This window comes from Lissotriton vulgaris, chromosome 1_1 (genome assembly GCF_964263255.1).
Source record: "Lissotriton vulgaris chromosome 1_1, aLisVul1.2, whole genome shotgun sequence".
Lineage (NCBI taxonomy): Eukaryota > Metazoa > Chordata > Amphibia > Caudata > Salamandridae > Lissotriton > Lissotriton vulgaris.
In genome coordinates this window covers 1,006,153,115-1,006,168,964 of record NC_141685.1, presented here as the reverse complement: position 1 = coordinate 1,006,168,964, position 15,850 = coordinate 1,006,153,115, and the positions used below count along the sequence as shown (strand labels likewise).

The 15,850-nt window shown below is 42.2% G+C and overlaps 1 protein-coding gene across 4 annotated transcripts in view; it reads right to left on the bottom strand.

The window, feature by feature from the left end:
- LOC147748392 (cAMP-dependent protein kinase catalytic subunit alpha) overlaps positions 1-15,850 on the bottom strand; it is a 1,196,191-nt gene that overhangs the window by 682,808 nt on the left and 497,533 nt on the right. Inside the window, exon 1 of one of the 4 annotated variants that reach the window (XM_086961172.1) lies at positions 6,656-7,404. The exons of the other annotated variants lie outside the window; for them this stretch is intronic. Coding sequence (XP_086817298.1) covers positions 6,656-6,662 — 7 coding nt within the window. The 5' untranslated portion in view covers positions 6,663-7,404. Of the gene's footprint in view, positions 1-6,655; positions 7,405-15,850 lie in introns of those variants that run through there. 4 annotated transcript variants of the gene reach the window in all.

The window sequence follows — 15,850 nt, the reverse complement described above, 5'->3', positions numbered from 1 at the left end:
GTCTAGAAGTCCTTGAAACCAAGGAGAAGGGCTAATTTCCTTCTGTATGGTGTAACTCCCATTGTCGTCAAATTGCTGCTACTTTATGTTATGTTTTTTGAGAATTATGAATTTTTAACTGTTTTAGTTTTCGCTGTGATGATTTTTTGATGCTCATTTTTAATATTGAAATGTAAGGACTTGTGATTGAAAACTCTTTTTTAAACATTATCTGTTCTGTATCAAATAAAAAAATGTCTGTAATATTAGTAGTGTATCGCTTTTCGAGTTGTTCCAAATGTAGTAGTGTGGTATATATTGATTTTATTTATAATTTTGTCTCGTAGTCCAAAGGGTAAAATCTTTTTAACAACATGTCTAGAAGTCCTACAGGCTATGCAACATTTGTGAAACTGGATTACTGACCTGTTTTGATGCATCATTAAAAAGAATGTTAATGTAAAACGTAATAAAAATAGTTTTTTTTAAATAGTATATTATCTCTGTACGTGTGCAGGATCCAGACACTTTTGCCGCTATATTACAAAACATTTTATGTTCCTTTTTGAAAAATAAACCCATCAGCCAAATCAGGCATTGGCAGGCATAGCTGCAAAAAGAAAGGACTTTAAAGGGTTTTAGATTGAGAAATAACAAATGGGTATTTTAAACAGGATATAAGAAAACAAATACAAAGCAAGTCAGACTGACACTACAACATTAATAATTCCAGATTCGTCTAGCCTTCCATTGATGCAATACAGGTTAGGATCAATAAGCATCTTCATTTGTACTTTTCGGCAATACAGAGATGCAGGCAGGAGGATTATGGATTCAGAGAGACCACGAATGAAGAAGAATCAGAATTACAAGAAAATAAATTTCCTTCTCTAGCATTTGAGCCTGAACTATCCTTAAACAGTATAATACAATGTCAAGATAAAGAAAAACTCCCACTTGGATGTGGAATCCAACAACAAGAGAGGTATCTACGAAACTAAGTCACAAGAATTTGCAACGGAGAGAGAAGTAGTTGCTTGAAAGTCTGAATCAAAGTAATAATGTTTAGCAAATGTAAGAACCAATCTTTGGGTGGCTGCCCCATAAATACTTCAATTGGTACATTTATCATAAAAGCAGCAATTTCTGCCTTGCCTAGAGCATATGGGCCATTTGGTTTATGTGGCCAGGGTGTAGTCACTTTATGATAGCAAATAAAGATACAGGATAGTATGCATCTTGCTATGGGTTGATTAGTAGAAGGTAGGTCTGTACACAGCCTAATAATTATCAAAATCTGCAGTCAACTGGATTGGAAGTTCTGGCTACCTGATGAAAAATCTGGGGGCCAACAGGGGAGCAAATCTTTTCACACCAAGGCACAATGAGGAAGGCGAAGCAGCTCTCTACTTGAACTTGAGCCGGTGGATGACGGAGGTGCACAACCAACTTCTTCCTGCTCATTTCTCGGAAGCACTACATCTCTGTCTCAGAGTCCTCTGCAAAGTCTCTCCAGTCATATTTTGCAGTTCTTAATGAAGTCAGTAAGAGTCCAGAAGGAATGTTGATTTCATCTTTCTAGGATTTTTTTCACACTTCAACACTCAACAAGCACTGGCAAAATCAATAGGACCTGGGGATTTGCCAGTTGTTTTAAGCCATGCTGCACAGCATCCCACCCAGACTTCCTAGGCAGAGAGGTTGGCCAGGAGAGGTTTTTTGTTTGTTTTTTATCTTGGAGCCGTGAAACCTTAAGTTGTTCCAGCCCAAGCCATGTGATGAGACAAGAAACATGGAAGGGGATTAAGTAACACGGAAGGTGGGGGCCAAATCAAAGCACAGGGAGGGTGGGGGGCAAAACAAGACAGAGCTGGGCGGGGGAGAGGGAGAGGTGGGGATAGGAAGGAGTGCCACAGAGGACGATGTAATATTGTCCAGGGGGCAACCCGGAGGGCAAGTATACGTGGGAGGCTACTGGAAAAGACATGTTGCAGTTCAGTGCTTAGACAAGCGGAACTATGTCAACAACTTACTTTTCATACCAACCACCTAACAGCCTACCTAAAGTCCATGCCTGTGATCCCAGTTTCTTTTATGCACTTAGCTTCCAGAGTTAGCTCTTCCTCAATTATCACCATCCATTCACAAACTCACTTCTCTTGGTTCACTTATGTTCTCATTCATTACCAACTGGAAGTACTGAACCAGTTTGCTATGTTATTCTTAACCCTTTAACATATTAAACTTCCAGGTTTTAATCCCTAACACACTGCATTCACCTGGATATATGGTGCTACACTGACCTACAGTCATTTTCCACTTTTAAAATGTGCTCTATGGATTTATGGTCTGTTTTTCGTGTTTAATGTAGATCCCCAAACCAAATACCTAGTATCTTTTAGGTGCCATAATCTGCTCTTAGCCCTCAATTATTTGTGTCAAATCATCCCAATACTACCTTGCTAGAATCTGTTACTATGTGTGTATTAGTACAAGTATCAAAATGTTCTAAGTATTGACCTTTTTGAATGCTTCACACATTTCTTTGTTCCTCCTACCTGTAAACACCATACATGCCTCACCAAGTTCTTATAGGTTCTAAATTTTCATCAAAATTATTTATTAATTTGGAACAATATTTTGTCAGTCTCAAAAATGATCGTAAATGATCCTTATTAAGAGGTTGAGAAGCCTTCTTTCCAGTATTCTCTAGACTTTAACACAAAGATTATGAGACTTCCATCAATTCATAATATTCCCTTAGACAATCAATCCTCAATTTGTATTGCCTCCTTATATACTTTGTAATTTTTTTATGATTTCCCTTTTATGAAATGTTATTTTGGAAACATAGCAACTATTTAAAATGTTGTAAATAGTTCTTTGAAATACTAATGTCACCAAATCTAAGCCCAGCGGCATATTGCAATACCTACGTGTACCCGATGGTGTGGTAAGGCAAGTTAATGGTCTTTACTCATGTAGGTTTATTTGGCAGTATGCTACACATATAGCCAATGCACTAAAACACTTTTATATTTAGATATTATTGCATCTTTACCAGCAAAATCGGTTTCACTGAAATTCCAGTTTTGAACATTACCTGTTAACAGCTTTTTCAGGCAGTAACAAACTTGACACATGCCCAGATTTAAAACCGGTTCCAGAAACCAAGCTACATTGCCTTTTCTTTTGTAAATGGTACACCTGTCAGCAATAAATGGATTCTCCCAATTTGTCGATTACTGGGAGTTAGGCAGTGTTCCACAGCATTGAGAATTTTGAAGTCAGATAGATACTAGAGATGCCATTGTCTTTGGTCAGACTAAATTTTTATATTCGGCATGGCGTTTGAGGTCTACCCTTACGAGTTATATGAAAAAAGATCACCCTGTTTTGGAGTACAATATAGATGATACAATAACTAGACCTTAGTGACTACTGATAGAAATACATGTAATCATAGACCTGCATCGCACAGCATTTTTATTTTATTGATATTTTAACATATGTATATGCTAGATATTGTGCACAAATGGCATTTTACACAATTTTTTATGTTAGTGATAATCTTGCTTTTTTACTGTAAGTTTCAAGATGATCCTCCCCGAAATAAACTTGATTGATTACCAACCCTCATCCCACTAAGTATTTGTGATAAGTTTGGAAGGGGGCTCCTGTTGACCCAAATACAACTGTTAGGTGTGTGAAGTTCATACATATGCTGATCTTGTTCCAGCAGAGGAAGCAGATCGCAGGGTCAACCATTTGGAGGTGTCTACAAGAGAGAGTATTCCTTTTACTTAAAGAGTATTAAGTTCCTTTTGAAATAGCTCTCACATCAAGTATTAACTGGATTTAACTGTGTGTTTTCTCGTCTAAATCTGGAATGTAAGCCTTCTGAAATGAGGCACTTGGAGAGGGAAGGGGTAAGCAACACAGAGGAAGCAAATGATGGGGAAGAACAACGAGTAGAGATGCGCACAGCTGAGAGTAACATACAGAGCGGGTGGTAGAGAAGCACATGGTCTAGAGAGGAGCAAGTATGCTGGAGGGAGAGAAACATACAGCAGAGAAACTACAATGTGAAGCACTGGGAAGGGAAGCGCAACTGCAAGAGATCATTACAGAGAGCAGAAGCAGATGGGTGAGGCAGGAAAACAAGTCCTGGGGGAGAAAGCACGCGGGCAATAAAGAGTAACATTGAGTCCGGTGGAGAGAAGCTTATGGGCAACAAAGAGCAATATGGAGCACAAGCAGGTGAAGAGAAGCACACAAGAGTGACAGCTAGAAAACACATGCATTAACATGGATTGCTTACATTAAAATAAAACTCGTTTGCTGGAAATCAGCAGTGAAAGGTATAAAAGGCAGCCCATTAGAGATGGCAAAGAGGCTATTTTCGAGGGGAGGGACAAACACACTAATGACAAACTGTAAGATTGACAAACTGTAACAAAGAAAACCATTAGATAAGGAGCGAACAAATGAGTGACAAAACCAAGCAATGGTAAGCAATGGGCTTGTTCTACCTCCAGGTAAGCTCTCAGCCCACAATAGGTGTTTTGAAACCAGACAATTGTGCTGACTGGTATGCTCGACATAAATATGTGCAAAACCACACCTTTAAAATGACTGCGTGTTATACTTTATTTTCATCTCCAAATTGTGAAATAGGGTGATGAAGCCTTACAAAAAGGGAATTATCACAGCAGTTTTACTAATTTTTCCCTGTTTTATATAAGCACCTGGTCCCTGGGATCAAACATTTATAGTGTCTTGAAATCAAACCCAGAGGTAGGTCGGGGGGTCTTGACATTCATAAGACTGATATAGAAATGTAGACGAATTTTCGAAGTCTGTGTACAAATTAGTTAGGGTGGCGTGGTGAGAGGATGGGCGTGGAGGTGGGGGCACAGGACAGAATTTTTCTGAGTGTTTCCAGGCTACATTTGGACATTATTTCCATGGGTTAGTTGTGTGCCACCTTCAATTCCTAAAAAATACTCTGCTCTTCCAGTCCATTATTTAACCCTCCGACAGGGAAGAATTACCATAGCTAGCTTATACAAGCATGATGCTTATACGACTGTCGACTGGCAAACATACAGCATCAGGTACTACATTCAGGGGACCGACAAACTGAGGTCCACTCCAGCTTGAGAGAGTTTTCAGCCCCACCTAGCTCATTTATGTACGGAACCTGTGAGACACTTCAAGTGATGTTACTTGCGGTGAAAGATGCCCTTCAACTCCAGTTCAGTGCGCGGACCCTGCCTGAAATCATTTTTGCGGTGGGAGACAGTGCTTTAAATGGGCCGGTACTGTCCGGTACGGAGTACAAGCACTTTTTTATTTTTAGAGGGAGAGTACAGCACTTCTCAAGAAAGACGTAATACGTTTCATTGGAGAGAACTGGCACTTCTCAGAAACAAGCAGGTACTCTGGCACAGAGTACCTGCACTTGTATTTTTTCCATTTCAAGCACTTGTGGGAGTAGTTCTGAAGTAGATAACTGGTTCACAAGTCGTACTAGTGATGTATTTCATGGTGCAAAACAATGTCACTCCGGACATCAGTTCAAAGGCACAAGCAGAGTGGTCTCCAACAGACAACTTGGATTGCTTGTATCAGCATTTTAGGGGTCTCCCTTGTTAATTCCAGGTTGAGGGAGATGGGCCTGTAGAGTTAAGAAAATACCACTGTACTCCAAGGACAGCATCAAATATGGGGGGTAAGGTAAGCACTCTTCACCTTAAATGCAAGGTGCTACCCTTTGGACAAACTTTTATGCATAGGTGTGGGGTAGGGAAGGTCAAGTCTAGAATTACACTTCCTGTTTTATGCTACCAGATACTTAAATAGTTAACTGTGTTCTAGCAAAACTCCTAAGAATTACTGAAACCTGAGACAGAGAAAGGAGTCTTGTGCTCTTTAGGTTAATCAAGTTATACCGTGAAAAGAAAGCGCATACTCAATGCCATAAACAAACCCTCTTGGACACAGGCAGATTTAAGATGCGTTAGTACTTCAAATACACATCCCCTACTGATTTAAAGGGAACACACGGTCTCAGGCACGACACTTCATTCACTAAACAGACACCAATTTAAATCTGTCAGAAAAGTCATATCAAAGGATTTAAAATAAAATAACGCAGACACAGAAAGGCAGTCACTGTGGTACGCATCAGAAGTATTTCTGTGGCCTTGCAGACCTTACAATTCTAATGTCAAGCGAGACTTTGACGGGTGGGTGCAAGACTTACTCCAGAATTGATCGGGCTCTCCTCGGTCCATCTTCCCTCACTTATCTCCATGTTACAAAAAACAGAGTAAGAGACATACTGTGATAAGCCACCCTTCCGCGCCGAGCAAACAACCCTGTACAGTGTACACTACAGGAATATCAAGGTCCCTGGATACCTGAGAGCGAAGCATGCGTCGCCGCATAGAAAATGCCCCGAACCAAGGCAGTCAGTCCTAGCTAAATGCCAGAAAACTCGTATGGGCGTAAGAAAGTGTTCAAACCCCTTAAAAGCGAACGGCGTTTTTATCAGGTTGCGCTAGGCAAGCAGGGCAGGTTAGTTCCTACTTATCACAACTACGGCTTGAGACGGTGGTTTTAGACGCAGTGGGCGGAATGGACGTGCTACAGTGCCCGCCCTCCTCCTTACCATCCATGCTGTGCTGGAGTGCACACTTGTCCTTGCAGTCTTCAGCTCGTACGTTCCTTTCCCTTTCGGAAATGCGGAAGTCCTCCCCCCACGCCTCTTCAAACAAGGAACTATCTCACAAATGTTTGCGTTACAACATGTTTTAGTCAAACAAATGGTCGACTTTGCCCTGAGTGCAAATGCGAGACCTCCAAACTCTGTCCAATCGGCGATCTTCCTTCCTGTCCAGTTACCAGTGACAGTAAGGTCTGAGCGATGCCCCAACGTCTGCCGGTAGTTCCTCCATCTTCAACTCCGCACCACAGGAACCAGTCCAAGGTCTGCAGCATGCATATATCCACGGCGGGGACGAGGATCTTATCGGACCCCAAGAGCCTGGGTAAGACTCTGCTTCTAGGAGCATGTGCCCCTTTGCGGGAAATCACGCAGGAAGGAAAGTGCTCATCCCTGGGACGCAACACCATCTATCTACAAACGGCAAAGTACGTTGGTCCTGGCGTGGACAAGGTCCCCGCGCAGTCTTTAGGCCTGGCACTCGCTTGGCAGAGACAGACAGGCAACCAAACTAAGCCATGGCCGGGCACGGCTTCTCGGATTCTGGAACCTGGTGACAGTTCCTTCAACTGAAGAAGCCGGGTTCAAAAACACACACTGCCACGGATGGACAGTCTGCTCGCTCTTGGTCGGTCTTAAAGTGTATCAAGCCAGCCGCAGGGATGCCTTCTTCCACGGGCAGGACAGGTTGGAGCACGTGATGGGATGACAGAAAACAAACTGGAAAAAAAACGCTCTCTGGAAACCAGTGTCTGCTGCGTAACATGGCAACGAGGATAGTTACTATTTATAAGCTGTCACAACAGCTAACCCCACTAAACAAATCCTGACTGAGCAGGGGAGAGGGCAAGGGAGGAGGAGAGTAGCCGAATGAGCTGGGATGAAGCACAGCAACGACTAAAACTACAGCATGAGGCAGAGCGACTGAAAAACAAGGAAATGAGGAGGGGCCAGAGGGAAGAGAGCAGCAAACTGAAAGAGCAGGGATCGAAGGAGGGCCAGAAATATGACTTCACACAGGAGGAGGAGACAGCGAATTGAATAGCACAGGGTAAAAAAAAACAGGCAGGGAAACTGAAAAAACAAGTGGTAGATAGAGAACAACAGGCAAACAGATCGCTAGATCGTGAAGAGGAAGTGGAGAAAGAAATAAGAAAGGACACAGCAAATCAATTAAAAGGACTACACAAAGGGGGGAGGGGGAGAGCAGAGTAAGTGAGGAGAAACTAAATGGGGGGAGGGAGGAGGCGGAGTAACTGAACGTGGGGGAAGTAAAAGAAGACATCACCGAAACGTAAAGCGGGACAGCAGATGAAAGCACAGGGAGTGAGTGAGGGAGCAGAGTAACTGCAAGATAAGGTTAAGGAGGAGAGGACTGAAATGGAGGAGACACGCCGACTGGAAGTGACGTAGCAGAGGTGGGGCACCTGGAACAAAGGACCACCAAGGAATGAGTCAGAAACTGTCGCGGGAAAAACAGAGGATCTGAAAGGACAAGAGGCGAAAGAGGTGCAGAACAACTGAGGGCAGGGCAGACCAGAACAATTGTGCAGATGAGGCAGGAAGGGTGTCATGAACGTAAAGCGGAATGACATAAAAAAGCAATGTCTACAACAGGACCGAGCACCAGGGAGTATGGGACGTGGTGGGAGACAGAACCCAGGAGGCTAAAGGAGGAAGCAGAGCACCTGCGTTCCTAAAAAAGGAAGGGATGCAGGTGCCCAAATAACTGAAACTGCATGCATGGCACCGAGGTTATATAAACAAAGCAAAATATGATATCAGGGGCGCGGCACATCCAATTCTTATTGATTTCGATCGCTTACGAGATCAACAATTATACTAAATAGATAATTCCATCTCATCTTATAAAATTATTTCAAAAAAGAGATCAGATAAGTGGAGGAGGAGAAGTTTTATCTAAAAACATTGGGTTTTATAAAAACGATTTCTAGCCCCAATTACCTCTTTACTGGAACATAAACATGTGTTAAGTCCTGGGTTCCGTGATTGCATTTGCTGCATATCACACCGTCTTCATCTAGGTTACACGGACTTCTTGTATAACCCTTCAAAGGAAATAACCCTAGTCACTGCATGATGGTACATCTCCTAATACTATGCTCCGAAGTAATTCTTACATATTGTTTACGGATCTTAAACTCAACTGTAGAGATGAAAGATTTATAATGAGATAGTTGAAGGCAGTGTGCCATACATAACAAGCTCATAGCTTAATCGGGAGTCATATTTTTCAAAAAATGCTTAAAGTGTGCTGGGGACAAGGATTCGAGAATGGTTTCAGTGCATTGAAAATACTCTAAAGCGGTCCTAACATTTCTTTGGAAAGTATCACGTTTTTTTCCCAGGATTGAAAGTTTCGTGTTTCAATAAGGCCCTTAAAGAGCCTTCTTCAGAGTATTAGTTTAAAAACCCATCTGTTTATGCTGGAGCTGCACATGAAAGGCAAAGCGGATGAGGAAAAAAACGAAAAAACAGCAGACCGCAAAAAAAGGCAGGGAAATCGAAAGCCACTGCAGAAGACCAACATCAGGCTGAACCCCTGACAACTGCACACTTCACTACATTTACTTCCCTTTGGATAAAGCCTAACAGAGGCTTTAAAGGCCCACCGCTGGCATTGTCTCAACCACTGAGGCGACATGAAGCTCCTGATGTAGTATGCTCCAGTCCTCACGGTAATATTCTGTGGCTCAAATCCCCATCACAGTGCCGTGACAGAGGGCGTCTGTTAATCCCCCTTAGTCCAAAATAATCCTGAGAGACAAACTAATCCTGGGCTGAGCGATGCACGGTTATCTACCCCCGCCCGCCCCCACCCTCCCCCAGGTATGTGGCAGGCATATATTACAGCAGGCGCTTACTCCGGGGTTCCGGTTTAAAATATTTTGGCGTGTGTACTGTGTAGGTATCGCTTACAATTGACTCGAGTGCTGCCTGGGGATATGGCCTGACTGCAGAACAGTACACCACTCACAGCTCAGAGTGAGCACTTAATAGCCTGAGAGCACACACATCTACCCACCGCCAGGCACTCAGTAACAGGTTTCACTGACAAAGGGGCCAGAAGAAAAGAGCAAGAACTCCCCAGTACCCCTTCCCACCACAGGATAGTAGTCAAACAGGGAGCAATGGTGAGTACGCCACTGTGCACCAAAGCTTCTTTAACCCGGAAAACGCAGTACCACTGTACGGTTATCCCCAAACTCAAGGGTTGTGTAATGTCGAATAAGTTAGGTGTAATTAATGTAGGAGTCCCGGGCATGATAGAAAGAGTGGTGGCCATGGTTAAAGTATTACAGCACAACGCATATTTCCGGCACATACTGTATGAACATTACACTACATACCGTACATACAGTATCATCTCAAAGTGCGTATCGCTTGTGCAATATCAACTTCAAGCAATGCGCTATATATTTTCAATTTAGAGCATGATTAAATATCCCGAGTACAGTGTCATCGCCGACCATTACACAACCTATCTAGAGGAGAGAGTGCCATATTAGAACACTGCACTACATACTCAACATATAGTACTATCTCTAGGCACTACAGTGCATATACATATCCCTTGTGCATTGCAAACTCAGAGCAAAACAATATATTGAATGCTCTGAGATGGCACTGCAACGCCCAGTAATGCTGTAAGCTGAAAATATATAGAAATGTACAGTAATGATGTAAGCTGATATCTCTCTCTCTCTATATATATTATATACATACACACACACACACACACACACACACACACACACACACACACACACACACACACACACACACACACACACACTGTACCATCTCAGAGAATTCCACAGCAGAACACAGTATCCCATCAGAGTATTACACTACAAATTAAGAATACTGTGTTCAGGACATTAAACTACATATCCAAGCACAGTACGATCTAAGTGTATTACAGAACATATTCAGAGTGCAATCCCACCTTAGAGCATTAATGTACATATTCTAAGTGCAGTACCATCTCACAGCATTACACTGCAAGTCCCGAACACAGTACCCTCTCACAATGTTGCACTGCATATCCAAAGTACAGCACCATGTCGGGGTATTACATTACATATTGAAGACAGTGATGTTTTGGAGCATGGTTACTCGCAAATATTTTCCCGGGGGCCAAAAGGTTTGGTCTTTGGTGGACCAAGGACTGAACTCATAGTCGAATGGGGACATGGGGGGAGTAAAGTGGGTGTAGGGGAAGTGAAGCATGTACGACTAGTGGCTGAACTGAATTGCACAATGTGGAACCAGAAGACCTGGGATGAATCCCGGCTTCCCCACTTGACCAAATTGTGTGATCCTGGACAATTGTTTTATTTTAAATTCCCTCCTTTTCCTTCATTATTACATATAAGAGGACCTCAAAATACATGACTTCAGGATGAATGCTTTATAAAACCGTCTCCTGTGTTCAGATTTAATCGCTAATGGCACTGTTGTCAGGGTTGGGTAGTGGAGAGCATGACCGTTTCTAAATTCATGTTTGAAAAGAATCACTAAAACTTCTGAATGCACTGCTAATATCCGATTAACTAGGTTGAAACGGTTCTGCAGGTTAATGAAATAGCCTCTTCAAACTTCAAAAAGTGTATCATTTTTACAGGTTTGCTGGATTTAATGTTGGTGCTGAGTCGAGTAAACAGCAGCCACGTTCTGCGGTTACCCAGGGGACCCGCATGTAAAGGTCAGTAGGGCCACATTTGGGCGCCGGGCAGTACTTTGCATATCATTGTTTTGGAGCATTATTCTAGGTCTCTCTAGTACAGTACAATCTAGGAGTATTGCAGAGTATCGGGACAAAGGTACCAACTCAGAGCATTCCAAAAGTCACAGTACAGTACCATCTCAGCCCTGCAATGGAATTTGTAGTCTTGTGCTTCATCGAATACCATTACACTATATATATATATATATATATATATATATATATATATATATATATATATATATATATAGGAGTACAGTAACATTTTAGATCACCACACAACATATTCCAAGTACGTTAAAATAGTGGATCAGCACAGAGTATCCCAAGTAAAGTTCTAACTTAAAGAGTTACAAAGCAGAGTACACTGACATCTCAGAGAAGTACACATATCGCGATTATGGTACCACTCTCAGAATACTGCCATCGCAAACCTTTACATTAATGCACTCTGAAAACTACAAGCTAAGCTTAAGTTACCTCTCACACACCACAACACTAGCAGGATAAAACTTTACCTCCAATTACACAAATAAAAGATGCAGAAGTGGAGGCCACCTACAAGTACACCGGTCACACACTAGTATAGTTTTCTGTACTACAGGTTAAGCACAAACTCCTTTCCGGATTGCCTCCGAGAAAAGAAACAGCATCAAGAATAGGCTTTGAAAGGAGAAGGAATGGTTTCTTACCTGTAACTTCTTTTCTCTCGCCGGGGTATTTCCATGATGGTCATAAGCGCTGAATAGTCCCGCCCATGTGCAGGGATCCCAGAGCAGTTGAGAGAGATATATAGATATAGATAGATATATATATATATATATATATATATACACACACACACACACACACACACACACACACACCCACCCAAAGGAGAAGGGGGAGACGCCAGGAAGTGGGGCCGTGGCTGAGCCAAACGGAATTAGGAAAATCAACTGAAGGCCTACCATGCACTGACAGCGGAATAGATAAGCAGGAGGCAAATACTATCGCGAACTTAGCAAACATCAACCTGTTGGTAGCAGAAACTCAGTTTCTATCCCTAGGATTGTCCTTCTGCCCAGAATCTAACTTCCAGTATACCAGAACGAGAGCAGATGTTTACCAATTCATTAGAAAACTAAAACTCAAAAAATTTAATCAACAAAGGTCTTCAGTTGACTCAATGGCCTTAAACACTACGGCCACAACCAGCAATGACTCTCGGGGGCTATCAGTCTCAGATATAGGCTTATATCGGGACTTGTGCCAACTGGAAAGTGGAGATCAATTGACAGCCAGGACATCCCCTCACTGGGGGGACAGACCAGACCTGAAACACCATTTAAAATGAAATCAAAATGTGTTCCCCTGATGGCCCATGACGGACTTGATACTTTTTTAGGGACCATGTAGTAAGTCAGATAAAGAAATTGAACTTTGCCATCAACAGATCGAAAAAATATATACCAACAGAGAAAGGAAATACAACCAACTGATTGCAAAATTACAAAAAGAAAATGTGGTTATAAGAACCTCTGATGAGGACGGCAACATTGTCCTTTGGCCTATGGAAGACTATATGAATGAGGCATACAGTCAGTTAAATGATCCTCAATGTAACAGAAAAAGTACACCACTCAAGTATTAAAGCACTCAGGACTCCTTGTTTAAGAACTTGTTAGCCTGGAAAAGTTTGGGGCTTCTCAGTTGGGACGAGTATAGATTAATCAAAAAAGAACATCCGTTGGTGCCAACCATCTATTTTATACCAAAGGTCCATAAGAATTTTGAGAACCCGCCAGGCAGGCCCATCATTGCAGCGTGTAATCGGCTGCTAGAAAATCTTTCCAGGTACATAGACTATTTCTTGCAGGTGCATATGAAGCAGCTTAAGTCATATGTCCAAGATACAAGTGACTTTTTGAACAAAATCAAAGATTTGTCTTGGGATCCAGATTTGGTACTTGTAACACTAGATGTATGTTCTTCACATACCTGTATTAGAAACAAAGATGGACAGAGCTGTGGCGTACTTTCTCAGTACAAGACCTATGATGTTTGCACAACACACACAAATGTTGTTAGATATGTTGCTTTTTAGCCTTGAAAATCTATTCCTTTTTAATGGCAAGCTTTATCAACAAATTCTGGAAGTCGCAATGGGGGCCAGTTTCTCCCCTAGCTATGCCTGTCTGTTCATGGGCTGGTGGGAGGAACTGGTCCTCATGCGAAAGCATGAACAAATATATACCACTAACATTGTCTCTTGGTTGTGTTTTTATCGATGATCTGTGTATTGTGTGGCAAAGAAGTGAAGAAAGTGCCATAAAATTTATAGATGAAATCAATCAAAATGATTTTAATCTTAAAGTCACTTTTACCATTAGCAGGCACTCAGTGACCTTTTTAGATGTTCAAATTTTAGCAGAAAATAATGTCTTAACTACTACCCTTTTTAGAAAGCCTACGGCTGGTAATACAGTTTTCCATGCATCTAGTGCTCATCTACATTTAATTAGGAGCATTCCGTATGGGGAGATGCTCAGCATCCAAAGCATTTGCAGTAACACAAAGGATGCAAGGATCAAGCAAACTGAAAGCCGCAATAGGTTCGTAGCTAGGGGTTATAGTACAGGAATAGTGGATGCCGCTATGAGAAGATCTCAAGCGAGGGCCAGGGAGGATCTCCTTGCCTATAATTTAAAGTCATCCCAGGAAGCTTCTGTACAGAGCACACAACCTGCAAGACTTATTTTAATATACTCAAAACAGGAGAAACAGCTGAGGAGCATCATAAGACACGATTGGCACTTTATCCAGGAAGACCCTGTGATAGGTGGCCAGATGCTCTCAAATCATATCACGTTTAGAAGGTCAATGAGTATGGGGAACATGTTGGTCAACAATAGTCAGGAGAGTTGCCACAAAGATATTTGGTTGACGATAAGAAAGGGTTTTTTCAAATGTCTATCATGCAAGGCCTGCCAGTTTGGGACCGTTGTAAAAACCTTCACAACTGCCTTTTCCAACAGAGTTAGGGAAATCAAGCAACACCTAACATGCAAGACAGAATATTCTGTTTTTGTTTTGAAATGTGATTGACACCTGAACTACATAAGGAGTACCAAACTGGCAGTCCACAAATGATTTCTGCAACATATCAGGGCAATAATTAACCAGGACCAAAATTACCCTGTTGCAAGGCATTTTCAGTCTGTTCATGACAGCAACCCACAGCATTTGAAATACTTTGCTCTTGAAGCCATCCCCATTACAACAAGCATTTACAATGCAACGGTTTCGCCTTTGTAAAGGTTTGAGCTATTGGCATTGTAAATGACAAATTTTGTATTTATGTGTTGGTTTTGAAAGCAGATAAATAAATGGCATTGTCATTTAGAATGCCAATAGCTTAATCTCTCACAAATGCGAGACCTATTGCATTTGCGCACACACACACAGAGCACAAACACACACACAGAGCCACACACAGACAGAGCCACACAGACAGAGCCACACACACCGACAGAGCCACACACACCGACAGAGCCACACACACCGACAGAGCCACACACACCGACAGAGCAACACACACCGACAGAGCAACACACACCGACAGAGCAACGCATTATGCGACAGGGGAGCAACAAATTATGCGACAGGGGAGCAACAAATTATGTGACAGGGGAGCAACAAATTATGTGACAGGGGAGCAACAAATTAGGTTTAAAAGTTGAATGAATTATGAGGCAAGATATTATGAAACATAATGCAGTCCATTTTTGATGGTATTTCATTATTTGGTCATTTTTGCACATGGTAATGATGTCTGGGCAAAGATTATGTGGCAAATCCTTAATTAAGAGAAAAAAAACTGCAGCCAAATAATTTCAATGGCCCTGAAGATAGTAGACATACCAATGAAGGAAACGCAGCTCTATACACCCACTTCAGCAGCGTATCAAGTGACATCCCACAACATTTCTTTTCCCACCAGCAAGATTCTCATATGAATAAAAATTAAAGGCACTTTTATTGTTCAATCACCTTCGGACTCCAGCATGGTTATTTTGACGGTGCTACAGTACCCCCTTCAAACCTACTTCCAGCGCCTATGTTACATATTAGAGATCTGTATACAAAGGTTGTTGGGTTCTGACTTTTCAGAGGAAGGAAGGTGTTATCCTCACTTCCTGCCAGAAGAGCTCCACAGGTGGCTGATCGGTCAACCTCTTTCTCTGGAGCAGCCATACTAGCAACATTGATATGTGGAAACCTGGCCAAGGGCCAGCCGGGGGTTTGAATGAAGCCCCCGAGGCTGAGAAGGAAACTGACAGCGGAGCAACTGTCAGATTCAGATCAACAACAACTCGAGAGAGAGAGAGAGAGAGAGAGAGAGAGAGATG